The sequence below is a fragment of the Penicillium roqueforti genome (assembly GCF_015533775.1).
Source record: "Penicillium roqueforti strain LCP96 04111 chromosome Unknown scaffold_10, whole genome shotgun sequence".
Classification (NCBI taxonomy): Eukaryota; Fungi; Ascomycota; class Eurotiomycetes; order Eurotiales; family Aspergillaceae; genus Penicillium; species Penicillium roqueforti.
In genome coordinates, this window is record NW_024067574.1 from 480,956 (window position 1) to 494,836 (window position 13,881).

Sequence of the window (13,881 nt, forward strand, 5' to 3'; positions counted from 1 at the left end):
AGCAATATTTCAATAAATAATGCGAATCAAAGATAAACAGCGTTCAGGAGTGATCAAGATGGAAGAAAAAACAGGCGAGGCAATGCGGGGGGAAAGCTTTTGCACGTGATCGTAGCTTATCGTTTCCCCGGTCTGGTTCCATGCCTGGACTCTATTTCTTAACATTTGAATTTGTGCTTTGGGGGTTCTTGTCTGCTTTGCTGACGGAGAATTGGTTCCTTGGAGATGACTCCATGTGAGCTTCATTATCCATCTTAACCCCTGAAACTGACCTGAGCCATGTACTGGCCTCATGGAGTTCCCAGGGTCTACGCGGTCAATGGACCCGATATTGCCTATACCTCCTCTGATGAGGATCGCGAACTCCTGAATACTTCTTCAACCAATGATGGCAATGCCTTTGACGATGGCGCGGAAATAAGAGAGAGCGACGGTCAACATGAGTCCGCGGAGACCCAGCCCCATGAGTCGCAAACAAAGTCCTCCCTGGACACTGGCAAATCAGAATGGGGAGACGAAGCTATTAGAGGCATTTGTGTTTCTCGGTCTGGGCAGATGTTTGCCACAATGTCAGAGTCATCAATTGCTCTTTGGCAGACACGGGTATGTGCACAATGCCGTTATAGTCCATGGGGGAAGTTTGGGCTGGTGACTGACAATTCTGGCAGCCTACAGCAGTAGTTACAGCAATCTCTCGATCTCAGTTCTCGTTGAAAACATATGGTCCGAATGTTTCACTCCTTATGCACCCAAATTCGACGATCCTGGTTGTACAGACCCTCAACGGGTACCTGCTCACGTACTCGGTGACTTCCGATTCGACAACCCAAGTCTACCAGCAGCGATTCGATCATTCCACAAACCCCCGTCGACAACAATTGGCCCGGTTTTCAGCAGTTGAAGAGGCCAATGTGGTTGGGGACATCAACATTCGTTTCCGAATGGCTATCAAGATCGAGTCGGGAATCGTCAAGGCGCTGGCGCTAGATCAAGAACTTGTTGTCGCCACCGTGAAACCTCCAGCTATACAATGCATTCGGTGGACACCCGAGGCGGGAGGAGCACAAACCACATCCGAACTACTGAGTCGTATCCTAGGGATCTCGAAGAAGGTCTCGATCGTGGACATGGTTTACGATCGTGCGATGAATCTCCTCATTTGGATTACCAGCAGTGGCCAGACATATGCCGTGCAACGAGATTCAGGCTCACAGCAGGATCCTGAAGCAGCAAAGAAACTCTTCCACGGACATTGCTTCCATGATCCGAAGGATGACAGCGAAAAGGCCGTGAAAGTTACTGTAAATGCACGCTTCTCTCTGTTGACTGTGAGCTGTTCAAACGGTGATATCTTAGTTTACACCGCAAAGGATTACATGGGCAACATTCCACTTTCACAAAAGCTCCATCTACCAGCGTCGCCCACAACCACTGGGGCTTTGACTTTCATGAGCTATTCTCCGGATGGATATTGTCTCTTTGCTGGTTTCGAAAACGGCTGGACAACATGGAGTGTTTTTGGGAAGCCAGGAGGAAACAGCTTTTCCGTAGACACTACGTTGGCGACCGCCAATTCGGAGGATTGGTTAACTGGTGTGTCAGACGGGTGTTGGATTGGCGGCGGGTCGGACATCATTCTGTCTGGACAAAACGACCGTCGCCTGTGGGTCCTGGAGACAGCTCGCAGTGCTTTGACTGGTTGTTTTTCGTCTGCAAACTTGGCCCGAGGCCTACTGCAGACCGGTACTGAGTTTATCCTCTACCGCGGTCATGATCTTCCAGATCTCATGACAATATCAGGAAAGGATTCATTGTGGCATCATGGCCAGTATCCACCGGCATATCTTCATTCACAGTGGCCGATTCGATCTTGCGTCGTGTCTCAGGATGGACGGTATGTGGCAATTGCAGGACGGCGTGGCCTCGCACATTACAGTGTCAATAGCGGCCGATGGAAGGTATTCGAGGATTCAAAAGCCGAGAGCTCCTTCGCTGTGCGAGGAGGTATGTGTTGGTATGGCCACATACTGATCGCAGCGGTGGAAAGTGACGGGTCATACGAGGTACTACATATCTCCCCCTGTTTTGGTGCATGACTGATTTGAATTGAAAGATTCGTCTTTATTCGCGCGAGGCTTCTCTCGGTAACAATTCGATTATGTTCATCGAATATCTCCCATCACCAGTTGTGTTCATTGGAACCTCTGGGGAAGATTCTCTCTTGGTTTATACATACGATAACATTCTGTACCATTATATCATTAATTCGACACAACCTCAAATCACTCTTGTCCCTGTTGGACAGATTGCTTTCCATGGAATTGTTCGGGCGCCCTCTCGCGTCCGATCGATCAGCTGGGTATTGCCCGAGGAGCAGATGCGTGAGTTAACTTGTTTTTATGCAGTTGTTCGAGCACAACACTGACAGCAAAGCAGGAAACGGTGATCCATCTCAAGATGTGAAGGTCGCATCTGTGCTTCTTCTTGTGGACGGCAATTTGGTATTGTTGCAGCCCACGGTCTCAGATGCCGGTGACCTCAAATACGACATGCGCGTCATATCCCATGATGTCGAGTATTATATCTTGATGCGCGACCAAATCTCCTTCAACTTTTCCTTGCAGGTTGATGAATCCCTACCTGCTAGTCCTTCGGTTGATATAGCACTAGAGCCACCTCATAGTAGTCTGTCGCTCAGGGACTCTCTTTGGATGTTCCGTGGTCAAAACCTGCTTGCTTGGAATGATGTTCAAGATGTATTGCGGGAGGAGATGGTGCCGGCACCACTCGACATCCCCCTGGACTTTTATCCATTGTCTGTGTTGCTGAACAAAGGAATTGTGCTCGGTGTTGAATCGGAAATGATGCAACGTCGCGATGTGACCTTCACTGTCCTGAAATTTGCCATTCGGGTAAGTTGTTTTCTCTATCGATAACAATTTGTACTGACATATGCACCTCAGACACACCTCTTCTTACCATATTTCCTTCAATATGGCCTGGCGAGTGTCGGAACGCCCGCGGCTCTCGCTCTCTGTCGCCATTTTTCACATTTGTCTTACTTCGCTCATGGATTGGAAATTCTACTCCACCACGTGCTAGACGACGAAGTGGATAATGAGAGCCGAGCGAATAAAAGTGACAATCCCCAAGCACGAGCAGAACCACTACTCCCAACTGTCATTGCTTTCCTTCAAGCCTCGCTTCCCGCCAGGGATTACCTTGAGATTGTTGTACAATGCACACGAAAAACGGAGCTTCGCTCATGGCGCACACTGTTCACTTACCTGCCTCCACCCAAGGATCTTTTTGAACAGGCTTTGAAACTCGACTCCCTCAAAACTGCTGTTGGATACCTCCTTGTGCTGCAAGCCTTCGAGGATGAAGAGCATGGGCATGATGGCCGCATTGAAGAATATGTTGTTCGTTTGATTGCTCTCGCCTCCCATAAGGGAGACTGGGAGCTGTGTGCTGAGCTAGCCCGCTTCCTCATTGCGCTGGATGCTTCGGGTGAGATGCTCCGGCGCGCAATTTCCCGAGTTGGTCTACGACCCAACTCGCAGCCTTCTGCCAAAGGCACATTTCCCAACTCGGCACCCCGATTCGGTCCCGCAGGTGTTCAAGGTCTTGGCTTGAACCTCCCAATGAGGTCGCCATCATGGGCGTCCCTTTCTCCAACATCGTCTCTTTCGCCTCTTCCCAGCCGGCAAGATGGTGATGTGTTAGATGAAGATTGATATTCAGCGCATGGGCAAGATAGATAATTAAGGTGTTGATAGAACAATCAGATAATAATTGAACAACAATCTCTTGGTTGCTTGGTGACAAAAGATAAGCCATTACCGAGATGACTCGAGACCTTGCAAATTCGCGAGAGCCACCTCGGTTATGACAATATATACCAGACTCTTTGAATAGGAAATATGATATTCATTTGATAGAAAGCACTATCACGATGCAAGGTGCTTACAGATATATCCTATAATAATCTCCTGATGCCTGCCCTGGTAATTTTCCTTCCTGTCTGACTTTGACCAACAGCACACAGGTTACAACCCAGGAACTGCTCGCCTGCTTCCCGAGTGAGGGCTTTTAAATTCGTTCGCATTTGCCTGAATTGCATCTTCTTTTCTCCGTAGGCATATTGCAATCTCCATTAGAGGAACAGGAGTCACCTGGGCATTTATGTTGGCGTCGAGTTGATACATGGCCATTCGTGTTTGCCACTAGGTAATTGATATCAACAACTTCGCACTTGAGACTCTCCACTTGACCGCCGACATAGGCTTTTGGGTGTTTATCCGATTTAGATGCCTTGAACATGTAAGAATGGGAGCGATCGAAAACAACCAATTCACTTTCGCATCTTTCACCACTGACTCGAATAATTAACATCAATCATAGAGAATAAAACTGGATTTATAACCTACCCGTAAAGTGTGCATATCTTTTTCTTGCCTGATGGCGCTTCACAGGGGATATATACGGACCCGACGTTGCGATGACTAGCAGAGATTATTAGCCCAGGACAAGGACAACCAGTCATGCACGTACTACTCTTTGTCAAGTTTTTGACATGTCCCGTCAAGATTTAGGTCCATACTGTGACCCTGGAAGCCCTGGGTCGTGTAGACACGGGGCTTCGGGCAAATATCAGTCTGGCCAAAAAGCCACCAACGGATGAAACACCAGAGCAAAGGCTATGACACTGCAGACTAGCATGACCGAAGATAAAAATTAGAGCTCCAGGAGATAAATAGAGTTGTGAAAAGCATATTGGCAAGTAGAAATATACATCATGCCTCAAGGCCGGGTGTAAGTCCGGGTTGACGGGGGTCTTGCGTAAGGGCTACTCCTACTAAAATAACCCGAAGACAGCTCTGAGGTTAATTATCCTAGTTGCTGAGCTCATTATTCTCTATTACTATTATATATAGTACCAATTTTAAGAAGAAGGATGTAACCTGTACATTAGGCATCAATTATTGACCAGAAGAGACAATCAGAAAAACTTCACTTAACATAATCAACCCATTTATGTTGATGCAATAGCAAACAGAACTTCTACTGCGATCAGAAAGGATTTATCAAAATCGTAGCACTATTAGCCAAATATATCAAGCCATCGAACGGAGGCTCTATTCCTAACACCTCCATGTCAAATAATTAGCTCGAAACTACAAGAGTTACCTAATAAAGAACTATTCACAGCCACAAAAATTTATGCAGTGGTGTCAAGCAGTTAGCATACGGATAGCCTCGATATCAAATCGCAGGTGTATCTCGTACTCACGGCCGATAGTGTGAATTCTAGCAATCCGACGGGTACCTCTCTCCCAAGCTCCGAGCACAACGCATGCCGCTGCCTTACCTAGCTGTGTACCTAGAAGCTCTCGATACTCCTCGGTACCATACTCCCATGCGTGACTCTCAAGACGATCACGCGTAGGCCAATCCAAATCATGTCTCGGGTAGAGGATTTCCTGCACATAGGGCAGGGTCTCTTCATTCACGATATTAGTAAAATAAAGATATTTGAGAGTATCGATGGGGTGGTCAAAACTATATTGAGCGATAGCGACATTGGACCAATGAGGCCCCGTGTACCTGTAAATACATTCAGCAATTAGAGCGCCTTTTGCGAAGCTATGTTGATACTGGGTTTCCTTTTTGTCGCCATCCTTGTTATAGCCATAGTGGAACAGTCGTGTGAAGCGGTATTTTTTGTTTGTTATTGGGAGTCCTAGGTTTTTCAAGTCATCCCTGATGGATTTAGGTGGGTCATCAAAATGGTTCACTGGACATGTAAATCTTTCTCTCTTATTGCTGTTATTGAACAGATCGAACAATGTCTGTCTCGCTTGCCCACAATGGCAGCCGCCTAGAGTTGGGTTGGCAATCCATGCTTGGTATGCAGCTCCTTTTTCATGGAACCCACAGACTTCATCGTCCGACAGTGGGGGCTTTTCATCACCTAAAGGGCTATTGAACGCAATTGGAGTCATTCCATTACTCGATGTACTGCTATCATCGGGAATGGGATACAGGAGAGGAGATGCTGAAGGTTCTGCGATTCCTTGCGAAAGTACTGGGGACTCCGGGGATTTGGGATTCAGACGCCGCCGAGTTGGGGAGCGAGAAGAATCACTGTCATCATCGTGGCTGCGCCCCCGTTTGTGTAGATTTGGCTTATGTGGTTTAGTTGGTCTGCGTAGCCCTGCTGGTCGATATGCCATTTTACAGTCCCGCGGTTTGTTTTGTGTTGTGCAGAAAAGATAGACAATTCGGGTGCCGTTATATTTTGTAGAGATATTATCTCAGATGAATACTTGTAATGAGCAAACGAGAAACAATATGCTTATATAGTGCTGATGAGTTGGCCTTCATAATATGTTGGATGGGGCTATTGAAAGAAGAAAGAAACAAGCCCTCGACAGAAATAGAACACCCAAGAGCTCACCCAAGTCATGAATATACCAAGACGTCAGAAGATTGTATGTACAAAGAGAGTAGATACCCGCGACAAAGAGCACAAAAATAAATTCACAAAGAGTTCGAGGCAAAACAAAGCGAAACAAATTGCTTTGTTGGGACAATACTATTCTAAGCTATAGGCTATATTAACCCCCAAGCTATGGGTGAGATGCTTGTAATAATAGGTGCGGTCTATGATTGACACAAAATTATTCTGAGAGATTAATTTTAGAATAGATGCCCTATAGAGCGAGTGAGATAGATACAGGTTATGAAGTGCAGTGCCGGATGTGGTAATTGACCAACTTGAGCATCAAGAACAAGCGTCCGAAACAGCTAGTTCCAATAGAAACAATCAAATTATATCACAAGACAAGATGGATATCCTTCCAGCCTAACTCTTGAGAGATGCACTCGTATTCGCATATTCGGTTGAAATACTGCGACATATGTTGGCTTAGGTAAACCTGGAACTGCTTGGAGGTTGCTGTGTACAAAATCACTGTTGTCCCTGTAGCAATCCTGGGCAATATCCGATATCCCACTTCCACCCTCCCTCTTTGACAAGATATCTCGCCCGTATTCATATCTTACTGCTAGTAAGATGGAACATGCACTGCTCGCAGTCCTGTAAATATCTCCCGGCTACGTGTGCCTCCTTCTTGTCCTGTGCCAGTCGCCCTGATGTCGCTGAACCCGGCCCCGAGCTCACGCCCGAGCCAGCAGCCGCCCCACACCAACGCTGCATCGAGATGTTCTCCGACTCGGCTCATTCGCGCCAGGTCGTCGGTCAAGATAACAGCTCCCATTCCATTTGAATTGTTATTGCACAACTTGACTGCTTTCTCTTCTGTATCAAATGGCAAGACAGTGGCCACAGGCCCAAAGATTTCCTCCTGTACCACGGGACTATCAGTGCGCACGCTGCTCAAGACTTTAGGGCTGATCTAGAAACCATCCTCCGGGACATCATCGGGGATCCTGCCAATCTCAAACCTGGCATGTTCTTCACCAGCCTGTACCAAGTGAGATCGAATCTTGGAATAATGCTCCCCGAACACAATCGGACCGAGTTCCTTGTCCAACCCGTAGTTACTGTGAACATATCGGGTAAACTTGAGCAGAAACATCCTGTAAATCGATTTATGGACGAAAATTCGAGAGCCGCCTAGACAGAGTTGTCCGCTGTTCTCAAATGCCGCGTAGGCTGCCGCAGAGACCGCCTCATCGACATCGACATCGCCAAAGACTAGTATTGGACTACTGCCTCGGATCTCGAGAGACATGTGCTTGTGAATGTCAGCCGCCGTGTCCTTCCGAATCTGAATTCCGGTTTCGATCGCCCCACAGAACGAAACTCCTTTTACAAGCGGCGAGCCTATAAGAGTGGAACCAGTGTCGGTTCCATTTCCGAAAACAATGTTCATAACACCGGGTGGTAGCTCTGCTTGCCGAAGAACTTCGCCGAACACTATCTTCAGGGTTAGTGCGTTCATGTAAGTTCGTCAAATAAGATAATCTCTTACAAAAGGCCGTCATGCTAGTCAGTTCGCTCGGCTTAGCCACACCTGTGCAGCCAAATGCGAGACAGGGGGCGATTTTGGACGTCAAGAGGAAAAGCGGCATGTTTGATGAAGTGACAATGGCGTAGACCCCCACTGGGACTCGGTGCTCGTGCGTGAGAGTCGAATCTCCTGTGCCTTTGTTGAGATGTACCACACTTTCGTCGTGAAGAATGTATTTTGCAAAATATCTAACAGGAAGAAAAGTTAGAGTCGGTCATATACATCAGACGAGTGGACGGACCGGAAATGCTCAATTGAACGATCAACTTCAGACCGAGCCCGAAAGAGAGTTTTGCCTTGGTCAATACTCTCCCATACTGTAAACATATCTTTCTTTTCCTCCAGAATCGACGCAACTCGGAGTAGAAGATCAGACCGCTCGTGGGGTGTGGTCTGTGACCATGCTGGGAAAGCTCGAGACGCGACATTTATAGCGTAGTCGACGACGTTTGGGGGACTGAGAGGCACTTTCAGCAAGAGTTTGCCTGAGCGAGGGGAAGGTGAATCTATCCATTCCGGTGTGTGTGCACAATCAAGGAACTGGTTTTCGATGAAATTCTGAAGCTGAAGGGGCTCATTCGTGGAGTTAGTGAGGTGGTCCGAAGCTCGCACCAGGGTATCGAGCTGCCACAACGTAGAAATTGTGTTCATGATTGCTATAATTGTAGTGAGAGAGGAATTGAAGGCAGTCCTATGCTTGGGATAGTGAGGCTGAGATCAGGGTAATGTGTGTGATACTTCCTGGACTCAAAGATAATACCTTGTGCTGCGGATGTTGATGTTATTAGGATGAGACGCGTCGAGGAAGATGACCATAATGATTATAACAAGTTCGCCTGTTTATTACACCACTTCCACCCACTCAGTGAGAGATCCAAAGATTAACCAAAACATATATGAGATGATACCTCACTATATGGCTTCTTAATTGGCTGATTTGAGTATATGAAAACATCTTCTATAATATTAGAAACTCGGTAGTTCTTTCATTCTGCTATCAGAGGCAGAATGAATATCAAAGCGTTTAGCAGATCACTGAAGCTTCAAACCAACATGGTACATGGTCCCCGAGGTCTTGCTTCCTAACACACTGAAAGGGAAGGCCCGAGAATTAAGCCATATTGCATTGCTCAACCTCGCAAACTTGTGTATGGCTGCATATAGACGAAGCTGAGTACATGCCTGTGATCTATACATGAAATAACACGTGATGTGGACCCACTTTCCCCTTCGGGAGTATATAGGGCACAGGAGGTATCACCCCTTTCATCTTTTTTTTGATTTTCACCGATCAACTCCCTCCTGCTTTTGTCGTCTTGTAGAGCAGCAGAACATATTATGTACATTAATTATAACTAATACTAACCAAGTACATACTAAGTGTTGATGATCTGCAGGCATAAACGTTATATTCAGGCATCAACATGTGAGGGCCCACCTTCCATTTTCGGAAGCATCTATTCCCATATATTTCACAGCAACACCTTCCCCCTAACCGAGAGTCCCCCAGTGGCTGAGTGGGCTCGCATGCATGTACTTGGTCAATCCAGCTGCCTGCGTTCGACCTGCTCAGTCCACAATCCTAAACTTTCCAATTATGCACCCCCAACCGTCTTCTTCCCACCGCAGGTCCAGGAACCAGTTCTGCCAGCAGGCAGGAATTGAGGATCTTGGGGTCGAACAGATTGTCAGAGAGCTTTATGGGCCACCAAAATTGGTACATTGGTTGGGCAGTGGCCACCACTGGCTGGGACTCTCATTTTTTGGGTGTTTTTTTTGTTTTCCTTCCCCTTTCTATTTTCCTCTCTTGTCTTGTTAGCGTTTTCCACACAAGATAATAGGAACCCCCTTGACCCGAAGGAATGATTGCAAGGCTTCTTGGCTACTATGTAGTTGAAAGATAAATTCACTCCATGTCAGACAGGTCTGTTAACCCGTTTCCAGCCATTCGAGCATTGTTTCTCAAATATAGCCGAGGCTCTCAAGCTACTATTCATGCGGCCAAGAGCAAGGGTCATAGACATAGGACTGCCTGCTTTGTCATAGACAAAGCCAAGAGAATTCACGTATAATTACTCGGGTTGTTCGATTCTTTCACTCTTTGAGTCTTTGTCAATTTATTCAAACAAAAATGCTGCACAATGCCATTAACCAGGTTCTCTTTGTTACTTGTCCGTATTATTTATGCTCGCTTCGAGCATATAAGTTCGCTCGAGGTACCCTGTTGTCTAATTGGACCATTGGACCAATTATATCCCGCAATGGCTTTTAAGTATCCCCAGTTTGAGCCGTATGGAGACAAGCTAATCCGATGGATGGAAAATGCCAACGAACCCGGGTGCCCAGTTTCTATGACTACACTTAAGTCACAGAATCTTCCAAAGTCGCCGGACTGGAACATCGAGTACGAAAGAGAATGGTTATCACCAGATCGTATTGCCTCTATTGTGGGTCTTGGTCTGCGAGTTGGAGAGCTAATCCCAAACGACTTATATCCCACAGAGTCCCCATGTCTACGGCATTCAATCATCAAGGCCCGTCGTAATGGAATCACAGCCTTGGTGGGGACAATTGCACCAGGAGTACTTTTTGTTTATTCTATTAGGAGATACCACGAGTCGAACGATCCGTATATATCAGATCTTGCCAAGATTGCCTATGGAACACATTTTTCGCTGGATAGTTTGAAATATATCTTCATGAACGACGTGCAGGAATCTGCAACTGAACCATTTATCGAGGAACAGATCTATCCATCTCGTGCGGGAATAAAGTATCCATCTGCAGAGAGTCAAACCTGGGACTATCCTTCGCCGGAGTTTAGAGCTATTATGGGTACCCCTATCGGTAAAGTTGTCGGATACTTCATTCTAGGTGCGTTTGGTCAAGGTGTAAAACGGGTTGCACGAATTGTCACTTTTCAGACTGGTCTTGACCTTCACAAATTGGAAATTCGTTTTGATATTGAAGATGTTCGAGGAAATCTTTCTTTGGGGGAATTTGATTTAGATATAATATCATAAGAGGGAGATAGAGTGGGGACACTAATCAATTTTATATTATAGGCGTATCAGAATCTTAGATTGGGGTAGCCCTCAATCTTCTAGCAGTTTATTGTAGGCTAATAACGATATTGGCTAAAAGGATATCAAGTGATAACCAATAGTCAACACACTGCATCCATTACTCCGCATAGGTGAGGGCGCAGGGCCAAGCCACTCACGGGACTCGGCCCGGGCCGCGTTGGCCTTTTCGGTATCAAAGTGGGGATGTCTGAGAGGAGACCAAGTCGGAGATGACTGGTCTGTACGGCTGTGGGGCCAAGGAAGGAGGTTTGTGGGTGCTAGGACTGAGGTCAAACCTAGCTTGTTTGATGGTTCGTTACTAGACTTTAATTCATTGAATGGTCTTTCCACATCATGAAAACTAAATACATATGCAGTGTCATGATCAATATATGCTAAGACCAGTTCTAACGCTCGTTACTTAATTCGCAGCCCCATTCTCCCGTTCCTTTAACGCTTGACGAACTTTGGGAATCACGAACCGTCCATAATCAATAGCGTCGTTGAGATTGTCATAGCCTCGGATAGAGATGAGGTCGGCACCAAGATCAACATAGTCAAGAAGCGACTCGACAATAGTCTTGGGCGATCCAACCAGGGCAGTGGATGCACCACGTGCATTCGTTGCAGTAACAGTAGGATACCAAAGAGCGCGGTCCTGGACTTCTCCGCGAGCGGCAATATCAAGAAGCCGCTGAGAGCCGGCGTTCTGTGGGGGCGGCGCATTGGCGGGGACCTTGCCTTGTCCTTTCGCTCGGTTGGTAGTCAGTGCATCGAGGGTTTGGTGTGCTTTCGCCCAGGCGAGGTCGTCAGTCTCGGCAAGAATAGGACGGAAGGTCACCCAGATGCGAGGTCTGTCTGAGTCCGGGCGACCGGCCTTTGCTGCCTCTCCATAGATGCGATCAATCTGGTCCTTTGTTTCTTTCAAAGGTTCACCCCACAGTCCGAATATGTCAGCCAGGGAGCCTCCAATACGGTATGCTTCGTCCGATGAACCGCCGACTGAGACAGGAATTGTGCCGTTAGTCGGCCGAACGCGGTTGCTGAATTGTTTGAAGGTATAGTATTTGCTCTCCCAGTCAAATGGCTCATCGGATTTCCATGCGCGGCGGAGAATTTGAATGTATTCCTCAAGGCGTCCGTAACGTTCATCCTTAGTCAGGAAGTCTCCTTCCTTAGCCTGTTCTGCATCGCTACCACCTGCGATAAAGTGAACAACGACGCGACCGGAGCTAAGTTGGTCCAGTGTAGCTAGCGCCTTTGCCGCAACTGTGGGGTAAAGAGTATTGGGTCGCAGAGCAATGATGACCTTGATGTTTTTGGTCACCGACAGAATGGTGGCTCCAATGGTGAATGGATCATAGGATGAGGAGTCGTAGGGCACCAGCGTGTAGTTGTAAGCATAGTCATCAAGGTTGCGAGCGTAGCGAACGAGATATTCAGGATCAATCGAAGCGTTGGGAATTGGATGGATCTCGGTAGATGCGTTCGGGAACGTGACGCTGATGAATTCCGGCATGGTGACTGCTTTTTTCTGCCTTTTGACGTTCTTAATTTTCTTGTCAGGTACTATTTTACTTCTCATTCGTGGTAGACCGATCTTCTTTTAATACTTCGTAGTATCTCCGAGTTGATTTGGCATCAACGCATGACGCAAGATGGTAAGATATTGCGTCTTAGCACGCAAGTCGATAACCATATCGTTCCACACCGGATCAGATGTTTTGGATTTTCCTAATTCAAGTAAGCGTTACTTCTTCGGCTGCATTCAGTGAGGACTAGTACGAGGACTAGAAGGTATTGCGCCAGTATTGCGCAAGATCGACCATGGGAATCGCAATATGAAGTTGACTAGCACCCAGGTAAGCCTATAGAAAACTAGCCGAGATCGCAGTTCAATTTCCGCTGACTTCTCCAGATCTTCAATCTCTTGATAACGAGTTGCAGGGATGTCCATTTATGACACATTGATCACTGAGATAATATGCGTCGTGATGTGGTGCCGGTACAGACTCATGCCAGGCTAGCTTCTGCCTTTAACGCTAGTTGCCGGCGGGTTAATCTATATCCAGGGCCTCCATAAAGTGCAAAGGTCATAACAAGGTTGGTCGTTCTGCTCAGGTTCCTTCGGCAGAGCGTACAATATATATCCCGAGATCTCAGACTCTCGGGGTTCATCCCAAATGCAAGCGAGACGTGTCCTTTAAGGAGTTATCGTGGCTATCACGCGCAATTTCTACTCCAAGGCAGTATTCTGTGGTTTTTTCCTGTGAGCCTCAGCTGAGTGCAAACAATCAATGGCTGAAGTTATAGTTGGACCAGCGCTCCGGCCAAAGACCCGGCAGCTTGGTTAATTCGAGACCACTCGCCTGTTGCTCTGATTGAGCTTGCATTCGATTTCCACGCAATAGAGGTCAGGCCATCGGTATACCTCTCCAAGACCGTCATATGTGATATACCCTGTCAGACTTGGTTGGAGTGCGTTGTTGACGCCTTGGGCCGGTCCACCAGCCCAAGTGGGCACCCCATCCGCCGTCAGATCATGACTCAGCATTCAGGTCCGGTCGCACGTGCCACATTCAATGCGAGTCCCTATAGGATCTATCGAATACATAGAGGAAGATTGGTTTGAATCTTGAAATTCATCCAGCTTGACATCATTACCAGGTTCAAACCAATAAGGAAAGCGACAACCTGTTGAGAGGCGCGTGATGATAAGACGCTAGTCTAAATCGGGATACTACGTCATCGATGAGGGATGGGTTATATCCGCGACA

General features: G+C 47.0%; 3 protein-coding genes across 3 annotated transcripts; 1 reads left to right on the plus strand and 2 right to left on the minus strand.

Moving 5' to 3' along the window:
- Nucleotides 1–279: 279 nt before the first annotated feature.
- Nucleotides 280–3,737, plus strand: LCP9604111_4819 (RIC1 family protein; the record flags this gene model as incomplete). The annotated part of the gene is made up of 5 exons (XM_039072560.1): nucleotides 280–603; nucleotides 669–2,063; nucleotides 2,114–2,381; nucleotides 2,437–2,912; nucleotides 2,964–3,737. 5 exons carry the CDS (start codon nucleotides 280–282, stop codon nucleotides 3,735–3,737), a joined length of 3,237 nt encoding a protein of 1,078 aa, XP_038929309.1.
- Nucleotides 3,738–7,070: 3,333 nt separating this feature from the next.
- LCP9604111_4820 (uncharacterized protein) lies at nucleotides 7,071–8,690 on the minus strand (the record flags this gene model as incomplete). The annotated part of the gene is made up of 4 exons (XM_039072562.1): nucleotides 7,071–7,398; nucleotides 7,471–7,945; nucleotides 8,001–8,227; nucleotides 8,281–8,690. 4 exons carry the CDS (start codon nucleotides 8,688–8,690, stop codon nucleotides 7,071–7,073), a joined length of 1,440 nt encoding a protein of 479 aa, XP_038929310.1.
- Nucleotides 8,691–11,525: 2,835 nt separating this feature from the next.
- LCP9604111_4821 (LLM class flavin-dependent oxidoreductase) lies at nucleotides 11,526–12,623 on the minus strand (the record flags this gene model as incomplete). The annotated part of the gene is made up of 1 exon (XM_039072563.1): nucleotides 11,526–12,623. One exon carries the CDS (start codon nucleotides 12,621–12,623, stop codon nucleotides 11,526–11,528), a length of 1,098 nt encoding a protein of 365 aa, XP_038929311.1.
- Between the last annotated feature and the right edge of the window lie 1,258 nt (nucleotides 12,624–13,881).